Source organism: Tachypleus tridentatus, chromosome 6, assembly GCF_004210375.1.
Source record: "Tachypleus tridentatus isolate NWPU-2018 chromosome 6, ASM421037v1, whole genome shotgun sequence".
NCBI classification, from domain to species: Eukaryota; Metazoa; Arthropoda; class Merostomata; order Xiphosura; family Limulidae; genus Tachypleus; species Tachypleus tridentatus.
In genome coordinates, this window is record NC_134830.1 from 147,630,298 (window position 1) to 147,643,903 (window position 13,606).

Here is a 13,606-nt window from a genome sequence, read left to right on the forward strand (position 1 = left end):
AGCCACGAACATTATTATTATGAAACAATGATAAAATAAATTTCATTTATTTAAATTTTTTTTAAATTTCTTAAAACATACTAGGCGCAGTAATTACTTAAATTAAAGCATAGAGTGGTTGTGATATTGTATGTCGTTGTTTAAAATGTTCTTTACCGATTTTCAACTAGAAGATGTATAAAAATAGCGTTTCGACTACATTTCTGTTTTCCACCAGTGGGAGAGAAAATGCCTCGAATAAGAGAAATATTGGGCTCTTCAACTACGTATTTCAGATTCTGCTCGTGCTTGTAACATTGTAGGCACGTCATATATGTTAGTGGTAATGCAATTCACTTACAGACATTCTTCAAAGCATTTTATCTTTTCCCATGAGTTTATTGTCTTTTTTTTTCTATCCTGAAGATTTTTTTTCTCATCTAAGGTTTCTTCAAATTGAACACATGACGCGAATTACTTACTCTGGCAATTTCTTTTTCAAATTTATCCTCTTGATCTTCATTTGGGGTTGAAAACAACAACAATGATGCAATTAAGTTACATAACTGAAGTATATTCCTCTAGTATCTACTCTAAATAAAATCCTACTCGATGGAAATAGGAAAAGTCAATAACAAATGGCACCGGGTAAAACTGATCAGTCCTGCTGTGAAGTAGTTAATATCAGTAAGATATCATGCTTTGTTAACTTAGGCGAACAGGATAAGTTTTTTCTATTTGATAATGACAATGGTAGTAAAAGGCACGTTTACGTGTTACTTTCCTGCATGATAAAATATTTTCAATGATTTATAAAAATGTTAATTGAGTTTCCAAATTAAATTAAGACGAATTTGCCTGTAAAGTGAACAGTTGTCCGCTGAGGATTCCATCTTGTCGCAAGCCTTTAACCTTGAAGGCCCAATTAATATCACTGTTAGGGCAACAGAAAATTGTAAAATTACTAGTTTCTAAATCATAGTTCATATTTCAAAGTAAGGTTTATGTCGATTATGGGTTGCTATCCAGATCCCATATAATAATGGATCTCCGCAAATATCCGAATTTTAACATTTTATGCACTAGAGGGATGTCACTTAAATTCCTCCACTTTTTTAAAGAATCCTCATAGTGAATACTCTTATCATATTGCATAAAAACCTTTAAATAATACAGTTTATTGATTAAATACAGTTACTGACCAATAGATATGTATCTTACTCAAGCTTTATTACGTAGACTTTCAATATTTACGTCTTTTTGTTAGATGATGTTGATAGTCACACACATGGCCCGGCGGTTAAGACATTCGATTTGTAATCCGAGAGTCACGGGTTTGAAACCCCGCCTCACCAAACATGATCGCCCCTTTTAGCCTTTGGGGCGTTATAATGTGACGGTCAATCCCATTATTCGTTGGTAAAAGAGTAGCGCCCAAGAGTTGGCGATGGGTGGTGATGACTAGCTGCTTTCCCTCCAGTCTTACACTGCTAAATTGGGGACGGCTAGCTCAGATAGCCCTCATGTAGCTTTACGCGAAATTTACAAACAAACAAACAGTCACACATGCAAAGGGGATCCAGTTCGATCGTTTATGAGGTGTACGATTACGAGAAACCCACTTGAAGTAAAAATGTATTCTCAAGGCGTCTGGCATGGATAGTAAAACTTTAATTAGAATAATGTTTTAATACCCATACCAGCCGCTTTGTGTGTGTGTGCTTTGTTATAGAAAAGCCACATAGGAACAGAATTTCCAATTTTAATGTTGTAAATCCAAAGACTCACTGTTGTCCATCCGAAGCACTGTTCATAAGGTAAAATAAGTTTTAAAACAGAGCTATTTGTGCAAATGGTTATTTTTAGCAGCCTTTAATGTTTGCATTATTTGTAGTAATTTCAGTTAGACATATAGCTTATCTAAATTACTTTTGAGTGAGATAAAATACAATTTAAATATAATATTTAAAGCCCCGTGAACTAAACCAGTAGGCCTAACATGTCCAGGTGGTTAAGGCACTCGACTCGTAATCTGAGTATCGCGGGTTCGAATCCCGTCACACCAAGCATGCTCGGCCTTTCAGCCGTGGGGACGTTATAATGTGATGGTCAATCCCACTATCGTTTGTAAAAGAGTAGCCCAAGATTTGGCGGTGGGTGGTGATGTCTAGCTGCCTTCTCTCTAGTCTTACACTGCTAAATTATGGACAGCTAGCGCAAATAGCCCTCGTGTATCTTTGCGCGAAATTCAAAACAAACCAAACTGAACCAGTAAAATCCAGTGATTTAGAAAAGGTTTCGGGATTACAATAATTTAATACAGATTGAGCGCTTTGAATGTTTGAATTTCGCGCAAAGCTACTCGAGCACTCTCTATACTAGTTGTCCCTAATTTCGAAGTGACAGAGTTAAGGAACTGTAGTTTGTCTGCACCACTCACCGTCAGCTCTTTACCTGAGCGATACAACTCTCCCATGGCTGAAAGGGTGAGTGTGTTCGACGTAGGATTCGGGCCCGCGCCCTACAGATTGCTAGTCGAGTGTCCTAATAATCAGGCTATGCCAAGCGTCACTGGGTGATTTTTCGATAAATTTGGTTACTGATGTTAAAAAAAACAAAAACAAACGACACATCGTTCGATGTGATGCCAACAGAAAATCGCAAAGTTTATTGAAGCAGGTGGAATATTTCGATCATGCTCAATAGAGGACACTTTATATTTCACATGGTTAGATATGGCACTTCTCACAAACAATGAAATCGCTAGGAAAGTTTACTAGATATTGACAACAGTTTGTTGGGTACCTAATACCCGATACAAAAAACTAGCACATTTTTACTTGAAATTTGAATTATTGGCGATATTTCAAAAACACAACTGAACATATGTATGTACTTGATATCAAATAAAAAAAGTTCGATTGCATTAATCTTCAAGTTTGAAAGCATAAAAAGTAATAAACAACCAGTTTAAAAGTTTATTATGAACACGTCAAGTAAAAGTAGACAATTTAAGACTAAAAACAGTTCATTTCGGAAACAAAATAAAAAATTATCGTAATTAATATTAATGCCCTAGATTATTGATGTGACAATACCAATGTTTTACATTCACCTAAGCTTTTTTTTTTTCTTTTGAAATCGGTTTTGTTAACCACAAAGCTACACAATAAGTTGTGTGAGTATCAAAACCTGATTTTTAGTGTGTTTTTCTTATAGCAAAGCCACATCGGACTATCTGCTGTGTACACCGAGGAGAATCGAACAACTGATTTTAGCGTTGTAAATCCATAAATTTACCGCTGTCTCAACGGGGGACTGATTGTTAGTGATACAAGTTCTTATACTTACCGCTGATCCATGGAGGAGACTGTTATTAGTCCTAATATCAACATCTTATGACAAATGTAACTAAGTTATAATAATAGTTCAACTATGACTTTTGATTATTTGATTTTTGAATTTTGCACAAAGCTACTTGAGGGCTATCTGTTCTAGCCGTCCCTAATTTAGCAGTATAAGACTAGAGGGTAAAAGAGTAGCCCAAGAGTTGGCAGTGGGTGGTGATGACTAGCTGCCTTCCCTCTAGTCTTACACTGCTAAATTAGGGACTGCTAGCACAGATAGCCCTCGAGTAGCTTTGTGCGAAATTCAAAAACAAACAAATTTGTGACTGGAAAGAAAAAAATACATTTGTAATAATCGCACAGTTAAGTTAACAACGTCAATAACTTTACTGTGGGTACGTTTATATAATAAAATGTGCAACATTTCGCCGTGAGGAAAGTGCCTCCCTAAGGAAATATAAATTAGCTGAAAATGACTAATTTAATACCATGATGTTAAATTTCTGGTTGGTTTTTCCTGGTAACAATAACTTGTGTACTTAAGCAAAATTATGCATTGAACAAATGTGCCATAAACTGAAATTATATAAAAATTACTATATTTAGAATGGATTTCATTAGTTTTTAACATCTAATTAGAAAAGTTAAAATATAAAAAGTATTTTAATATCAGTTATTTCATTACCTTATCCTAATATTGAAATTGTTCATTTGGATATATACGTTTTTAACTAAAAACCAGTAAGCCATGTTTCCGTTGATGACTACAAACAGAAGTGGATGTCTTCTTCACTCGCCAAATCTCGATTCTCATCAACCTCTTCTCTCTGTTTGTCTATGAAATGGTTGATTTCCAGGACTTTGTGTCTGTTTCTCTCTTGCTCTTCCAAGTTTAATTGATTCAATAAGTCGTTCATCCATATGTAAATCGTGGATGTGAGTATATCTTCACGTTCATCAATAACAGCTAGACGATGTTCGTGAGAGCTACTAACTGCATTCTTAACAGTGTCTTTGTTAACAAACACCTAAAACATGAAAGCTTATTTTGACCAAATATTTTATTACACTAATTTCAAGTGGATGTATAACCGTAATTTTAAGTTCATATACTTTAAAAAACTTGTGTTGTTTGAATAACAATATGCCTTATCTAAACAGTAGTTTTGATATTATGTAGAATAGTTAACTACAAGATTGTTCACCTGGTCTTTCAGGTTTGAATAAGTTGGCTAACTAGTAAAGTAAGAACCCAAGAATAATGTTAGCATGTTAAACTTTACAATAATGTCCTTCATTATCCATTCATCTTCGGACTTCATTGTCCCAGAAGTGGGTTCTTTATCATCAAATTAAAACTAGGTTGTTAATTTTTAACAACTCACATCAAACAAGCCTTTATAATAATATAATGGTACAACAGTCAAATAATACAGTCTGGTCATCCCTATAGTTAGTGGTCAGAAATGAAAGATGGTGGTATCGCATTATATGGACTGACAAATGTGCTATGACTAGAGTCTATAGTCTGTGTTAACCTCCTATAGCATGTAACCATACTATATCTGAGAAAAGTGAATCATCAAATAGAGCTGTGATCTAACATTTATGACTAGTTAATCCTGTACACTTTTGTTTCAAACTTCAGGTATTAGTTACCCATAAACTTTATGCTATGATTAAAAGTTACTGCATTAAAATAAATATCTTCTCAAATACTGATGTCATATTTCATAGATTACTGACACAGGGTAATGACATACATTTTTGTTTACTTTGTTTGGAAGTTCAGGGATTATGAACCAAAGAATGGAACAGAAAGATATATATAGCACTTAAATCTGTCTATTAAGTACCACCAGGAATTTATGGAACAGTTTGTAAATCTATCTGGTATGATGCATGGTATAATTCAACTTTATATTTTAAAACATGATAAGATCAGATACAATGTAATAATGTGACTATTATGTTAGTTAATAAGTACAAATACTATTTTTCTTGTCAAATCTGTTGTTTTGCTTTATTTACTGTGATACCATTGTTTTTATACTTACAACATGTAGGCCTTCTGGTAGATCCAGATCCACATCATTTTTTAATGAACCTTTCCAGACAAGACATTGCCAGCTCACTGAGATCTTCTGTGTAGAACTGTTCAAGTTCTCGAAGGTGAGCCATGGAAACACGAACCAGTTCCACAAAACTATTAACCATCTCTGTTAACTGATGCTCAAATTCCCTGTATATCTCCTATGGGTCCAGAGATGAGTAAACAGTTTTGTGCTACTTTGATATTTTTATGTATCAATTTAAAACTGTGTAACAATAAATTAGGTTTTATTATTATATTCTACTCAAAGCATCTCTATTATCAAACAACTTACGTGGTTTACTTTCATAACTTCCAGGTGAATTAGTCATTTCTTCTCTTGTAACAAACTACATTAAATTTACTCTTTGATGAGTTTGTGTATGCAAGTTAATACATTTTGAAAAATAACTGTATTTCACTGAAACTACAAAAAGTATTGTCTTAATAATGAAATACCAAACAAGTCAACATTTTTACAAGGGTGAATAAAAAATTCATCTGATAAAACTATTAGTGAAGGTAAACAAAATGGTATACTACAATGCTCTATACTTTACACGATAAGCAAATTTGACAAATCATTCACATGTGGTGAAACTATTAAAAACTCTGACAGTGATATAACTATAAAAGGTTAATAATATAACCTCCAATTATTTTGCTATTCTAACATTCCACTGAGATGGATTTTTATTCACTATTAATGTAGATCAGCATATTAAATTATTGTTCCACTAGTTTTTAAAGTGTCTTAATTAAAAACAGAGTTGACATAGAGTAGGTAATACTGTTGATGTGCAATTATATTTTATGATACATTAAAAATATATTAAATTTATCTGTTTAATACTGTTTAAAACTGTTTGGTTATAAATGAACCAATACTTTCCTAAGATAAAAAAAAGTTACATGTGATTGTTAAAGTGAAACAGAAGTGTGTTTACTGGTTACTAAATGAAGTGAGATAGTGTGTAGTAGTTTATATTTCATGTCTAACACATGGACACTTACTTCTAGTTGGTCTATCAGTGTCATTTCTAGATTCATCAGTTCATTGAGAAGCAGGGAAGTTTCTCTATGGAATTCCTGAAAAAGGCTATTAAACTTCTCTACAACTTCAGGATTTTCACTTTCTGGATCCAGCTGTTGCAATTCCTGGAAAACCTAAACACAGGGTGAGAAATATAGGAAAATTTGTTTGGTACTAAGAGAAAACTACCCAAGTGCAATTTCTTATATTATACGTCCTTAGATTTACCATCAAGTCAGTGGAGAGGGGTGATCATAAAATATTAAATGCACAGTGTACAAATATAGATTATAAGTTTATTACAATACCCCATATGATTCTGTATGCTGAAAAAGTGTGTAATATAGTTTGACAGCCAACTCATGATTTTAACCAATGGTACAAAAGATCAAACAAATTATAAATAGTGACCAATCTGAAAGCATGATAAACTAACTAAACTAGTTGTTATCACCAGGAATCCACATAACTGATATGCATGCACAGCTAAAATAATCAATACATACTTCAAAGATGCTAAGAAGGCACATGAGTGTACTACCACAACCAAAGTTGTTACTGGTCACAGAGTTTTATTCCCAATTTGTGTAAGTAGCATGCACTTTCATCCTGATATTTGAAAACATAGAAAACTCAGTTATTTATTTACCATGCTAGTTAGTTGGTTAAGCTGAATAATTAATTAATAAATAATCAGAAAAACTTTTACACCCACTATCATTTGTCTTACTAGTAAAATTGGAACTTATTCTGTTGGCAAGGTAAATGAAGATGAATAATTCATATGATGACCAACCATATTTGAGAACCTAATATGAAAAATTATGTTAATCTTTGGTTATCATAATAATTCAAAGATAATCTTACATTACAAAAAAGTACATTATATATCTCGCTGGTTTACAATGAAAAGTTTACCAATAAAGTTACAGCTATTATAATCTGGTCCTACAATGAGTAAGTCAGTTTAACTGATTTATGTCCTCAGCTCCTAAATCTACCCATTATTAAAAGCTCATACTATTTGTTATAATTTTGTCCCATTAATTACTTACTTTTTTCTTTTGTGAAATGACTTATAATAAAAATAAAATTTAAGAAGTAGGGTTTGGTTTTGTTTTGAATTTCACACAAAACCTACACGAGGGCTATCTACGCTAGCTGTTCCTGACTTAGCAGTGTAAGACTAAAAGGAAGGCAGCTAGTCATCACCACCCACTGCCAACTCTTGGGCTACTCTTTCACAAATGAGTTGTGGGATTGAACATCATATTATAATGCCCCCACGGCTGAAAGGGTGAGCATGTTTGGTGTGATGGAGATTCGAACCCGTGACCCTCGGATTACAAGTCGAGTGCTTTAACCACCTGGCCATGCCAGGCCTATAAGTAGGGATTCCTTATGTCAAACTAGTGAATAGTTATTCTGCTGGGATACAAATAATGACTGTATTAATAAATTTATTAATTGGAATTATTCATATATATAAACACAAACAAAATTTGTACAGGTAGGTGTTATCAAGTAATAGGTGTACAAGTAGCAGAGTGCTTCAAGGTTGTTTAATTTATGTGATTTAATTTTTTTATATGTTTATTTAAATATTATTAATGGAGAGTTCTGTTTGTAATTTTTACAAAATAATAAACAAAGTAATAACCATACAATTATTTCTCATATAAAGAAGAAATACTAACAAAGCTAAATGTGTTAAACTGTTTTTTTTTTATTTTAGTTTTTTAATTTTGCTTTAAGAGTTTGTTTAATATTTCATGTGTCTTACACTGTTCTTGTACTCCACAAAGGCCTCTACTTTTTCTGTACCAAGAGCTCTGTTGTTAAGAACTGTTTCTTCTACACTTTTTAAAAATTCTCTTCTTTCATTATTTCTTCGCTGATGTTCATCCAATCCTAGCTTTAAAAGGTCTTCAACTGTCTTTATAAATTGTTCTTTGAAAGTAAACACAAAAGTTAAGTAAAAATTAAATGAATACATCAGCAGCATTCTTATTCAGCATGACAACTTAATGCAGATATTCTTAGATTCAACTATTTTCCCTAGAATATCCTGCAAAATAACTAAAGTTCTAACTTCTCCAAAGTCTTACACAAAGAAAGAAACAGAACATAAGACTGTATAGATCAACAATCTAAACAGAAACATAACAACTAAACATAAGCTAATGTTTAATGTGTTCTATTAAACAGTTATAGTTAAATTATAAAATGTTTGTTTGCCAACATATTATTTATAAAAAGACAGACCAATGTTTATCAAAACTTAGCATATTAACATAATATGATTTCATATTCAGTTCTTGGTATGTATCACCTTCACTGATAAAAAAACATATATTTAAGGCCCAAAGCTAATATCTAGAAATGTAAGATTTACAAATATGTGTAAAAACAAAATAAACACATTGTCTAAAACCAACATCTATATCAGATATGGTACCTCAAGATCTATCTAAAACAGATAACCTCAAACAAACCTACCAATACTATCTAACATGAAACCTAACATGGAGAAAGAAAAGAGTCGACAACAAAGAAAGACAGTAACATATACAACTCTCTCTGCATATCCATGTCACCAAGAGCTACTCTCAAGTAAACAGGATGGAAGAGTGTTAAGTTCTTAGGACATCATCCATGTTGTTATCTTTAGCATGTTTCATGTTACAGTATTCTTACTAGCGGGAAATGTACGATGATCTTGGTGCATTACTCAGAACTACAAATAACAAAAACAAGAGAAACTTTGAAGCTATCTTGGCTGTTCTAATTTTGTTTATTTTCTTAAGTTACGAAAATATAATTTTCAATTATCCAAAAAATGTGATGTAGCCCACATTATTTAGTTAACAGTATGAAAATTAAATACAAACAAAGGATATGTTTTGAAATATTTTTCAGTTCCAGGTAACATGGTGAAGAGTGTCCCGACTTTGTCCTCAGCAAACATTAAATCAAAGAATTGGGACCCTTCAAAGTTCTCTACAAATGCCTCCTGATGAGAAAGAAAACAACACATTGTACAAATACATAGCATTATAAACAGCTTTTGTAATATATTTAACCATTTTAGATGAATTACCCAAATATAATAAAGCAAAGAACTCCTGCCTCACATGATGCTAGTAATTCCAAACTTTCACAACGTACTTTGTGTAACAATCTTTTTTCTTCTTCTTTTCTTATCTCTTCTTTCTCCTTTTCTTTTATGAGATCTGCTGCTACCAACTCTTCTACAACATGTCCATATTTTTCACTTGCTACCACTTTCTGAAGGATAAAAAATTATATTAAGTAACCAACACAAGACTATTTCATACATTACCAATACTTTAAACATTTCATTTTGTTGTTATATATTACATGTAGCTTATCTGTCACAACTGTGTGATTTAAAGTTGCAAGTCTTTAAAACATACATCTATTACAAAACCTCAAAAAGACTTTGGAAATTTAATTTTTAAAATAACTAATCAAGTCTTAACTGCATATTTTTAACTAACAGTAAACAAGAAAGTTTACAAGTGACAGTAGAACAGACTTTGCAAAAAGCTGTTAGTACCAAATAAAACCTTGGATATGGTGGCACCAGTCTCTTTTAGTTATGTTGTAAACAGCTGTTAGTATCAAATAAAATCCTGGTTACAGTGGCACTAGTCTATTTTACTTATGTTGTAAACAGCTGTTGGTACCAAATAAAACCTTGGCTATGGTGGCACTAGTCTATTTTAGTTAGGTTGTAAACAGCTGTTGATACCAAATAAAACCCTGGTTATGGTGGTACTAGTCTCTTTTAGAGTTTGGCTGTTTGAATACACTGAAGCATATATAAAAACAGCAAAACACCTCTGTTGTTAAGAGAAAGTAATAAATAATAATAATAAATTACAGAGATGTTTTCCTGCTTTCATAAAACATAATGAAACTAAAATTACATTTTAAAATACTTAAACAAATGGAAAATTAAAGTACAGCCATTTTAATTCATTTCAACTCATACATACATTACAAGAGGACAACTCTTACCTCTTCTTTGGAGATTATTCTGTAATCTAAGTATCTGAGTTGTGACAAGTGGGCTGCTACTTGAAGTCTGTAATTCTCTCTTCCAGTAACAGGATTACCTGCTAAATTTAGACACTGTACGTTTTTAAGGCTCCGAAGGTATAACACCTGAAATATATATTACTTCAAGTAAAACAATTCTTTCTGAACCCTACTAGAAAATATTATTGTAACTATATATAAGGAGCTAAGTTATACAGAATATGATATGAAAACAAGTACATACAAATATTGTGCAAGAGTATAAATTATTTACCTACACATGACATTATTGTAAGCAGACATGCCATATATTTTCTAACTTCTTGTTTTAATATGAAACTCTTCAAAATTTTGTATTTGTTATATATAAGTGCAGTTTTAAAATAAGTTATTTTATCTTTTTCATTACTTATGGATAAAATCTGGTATGTTCAGGGGAGTATGGCTGTAAAGTTTGTGCGTAAAGGTGAAGCAGTATTCTCCAATGGTAAGTCAGGTGATATCTCAAGGTTATGACCTCCTTTACAGCTGAATGGGAATGACCAGTCTTGTTAGTAGTACTAGTTACTCTGGGTAAGTCTGATGTCACTAGTTTAAATCAGTAATATGAAATTTAGTCAGTCTGAAACACTGGAAAATTATCAAGTGAGTCAATACACTTGTAAAACAAGTCTACAGGAGTACACCCAGCTAAATCAGTCTACATCTAAAAACGACTGTCCACTGTGTCATATAAATAAAGATTGTTTCATTGTGTATCACACATCACATGCAGTCCATTTATTCCTTATCACAGACTGAGACAGTTTTAGTGGACAATGCATTCTTGCCAAATCTTTTGTTCCTTAGTGTATTTACCTTACTTATTCTTTTTGGGAAAATGTTTAAAGCTGAAAATATCTCAGCTTTATAACAGATGATGATATTTATTCTGCTCACATCTCTGCCTCTTGAACATTTATATACAAGTTCACAATAAACAAGGACAAGTATTTCTTGTCCATTAAGTGAAAATATATATTGTTTATAGTCACAATTTGTATTGTTAAACTGACATGGTGTTAAAACCATGAACTTTAAAATTAAAAATATTTTGAAAGAAAGTAAGCAAGAAATACCTTATTATAACATTATTGAAAGAAAGTTCTAGAAATAGGCATATTACAGATTACTGAAAGAAAGTACTGAGAAACAGTTACATTACAGTATTATTGAAAGAAAGTAACGAGAAACAGTTACATTACAGTATTATTGAAAGAAAGCACGAGAAACAGTTACATTACAGTATTATTGAAAGAAAGCACGAGAAACAGTTACATTACAGTATTATTGAAAGAAAGTACGAGAAACAGTTATATTACAGTATTATTGAAAGAAAGCACTAGAAACAGTTACGTATGTATTATTGAAAGAAAGCACGAGAAACAGTTTATTACAGCATTATTGAGAAAGCACGAGAAACAGTTACATTATTGTAGTATTGAAAGAAAGTAAGAATAGCACTTCATATCATAGTATTATTGACAGAAAGCACGAGTAACAGTTACATTACAGCATTATTGAAAGAAAGCACGAGAAACACTTATATTACAGTATTATTGAAAGAAAGCAATAGAAACAGTTACATTACAGTATTATTGAAAGAAAAGTACGAGAAACAGTTACATTACAGTATTATTGAAAGAAAGTACGAGAAACAGTTACATTACAGTATTATTGAAAGAAAGTACCAGAGAAACACTTACATTACAGTATTATTGAAAGAAACATGAGAAACAGTTATATTACAGTATTATTAAAAAAGAATGTTCTAGAAACAGTTTATTACAATATTACTGAAAAAGAATTAGAAACAGTTTATTATAACATTAATGAAAGAAGGTGTCATAAATAGATTATAATAAACAATATATTCACAATACAGTTTGTTTTTTTAAATTGGAGTTATAACAAAGATCATAAATCATCATAAAATTCAAACTTCTAACACTTCTGGATGAACAATACTTGGCTAATGAATATATAGATATATCTTTATTGATTAGAAAATCAAAACATTAAGAGGCATGTACAAAACAATTACATTTTCAAAGTCATCAATCAAGTTATTTCCAACGGACAAAACTTGGAGTTTACTTAGCTGGTCTAGATTTTCTAACTTGGTTATTCTGTTGCTGTATAAAGATAGGTCTTCTAGTTTACTTAGATGACTCAGTCCCTCGATATGTTCAATATTGTTGAAGGACAAATCTACTAAATAAAACGCAAGGTTTATAAAAAGAACAGAAAGTATGATGTGCTTTTACTGGTTTTAAAAACTTATGATAATGATAAAATTTTAATCATAATTTTATATTAAGTGCACTACTCTGAAATTTTCAAACTTAATGTATTGTGTTCACATCCTAGTATTTCATTCACAAAAACACAATTAGCTGTTTTAAAACAATTACTGACGTAAAGTTCTGATTTAGTGTAAATTAATTACTTAATATGCCTTTTATAAGCAAAATAATTTAAAACATTTTTCTCCCATGAATAATGTTATGATCATGTACTTACTTTGTCTTATAATTATTTCTATTTGGTAAATAATTTGGTCTATTTTAGTTGTGAAAAATACTGCAGTAAAGTACCAGGTTTTAATTTAAGATGTTCTTATAAAACAGAACTAATTTTCAAATTGTTTGGCAAAGTCTTTACAGTTTAACTAGGTTAGATAAATAAGTAAAGTCTGTCTGCCTGTTTTGGATATTTACATAAATTTACACAAGGTTTGTAAGAATTAGCACTCCTTAATTTTGAAATAATAGACTGGATGAAAGACAGTTAGTACCTACCAGTACCTACTGGTAGCAGTACCTACCATCAATTATTGGACTATCTTAATAGGATTTGACAATCTCTTATAATACATCATCAAACCCATAATTAGATAACAATTTTGTGGCAGAGCTCACAAACCATGAATCCTTGAGTTCACAGTTCAGCTTGTTAAGTGATAGTTCAAAAAATTAAGCACAACCAAGCTTAACCCTAATTTAAAATTGTCTAAACCAAAGAAAATATTTTGCACTACTGAATAAGGTA

At 31.6% G+C, this 13,606-nt stretch overlaps 1 protein-coding gene across 1 annotated transcript in view; it reads right to left on the reverse strand.

The window, feature by feature from the left end:
• Positions 1-3,927: 3,927 nt before the first annotated feature.
• LOC143251761 (uncharacterized) overlaps positions 3,928-13,606 on the reverse strand; it is a 22,989-nt gene continuing 13,310 nt past the window's right edge. Inside the window, exons 8-15 of the mRNA XM_076503004.1 lie at positions 12,600-12,769; positions 10,496-10,642; positions 9,620-9,739; positions 9,352-9,464; positions 8,235-8,409; positions 6,433-6,585; positions 5,384-5,579; positions 3,928-4,354 (exon numbers count right to left, since the gene is read on the reverse strand). Coding sequence (XP_076359119.1) covers positions 5,418-5,579; positions 6,433-6,585; positions 8,235-8,409; positions 9,352-9,464; positions 9,620-9,739; positions 10,496-10,642; positions 12,600-12,769 — 1,040 coding nt within the window. The 3' untranslated portion in view covers positions 3,928-4,354; positions 5,384-5,417. The remainder of the gene's footprint in view (positions 4,355-5,383; positions 5,580-6,432; positions 6,586-8,234; positions 8,410-9,351; positions 9,465-9,619; positions 9,740-10,495; positions 10,643-12,599; positions 12,770-13,606) is intronic.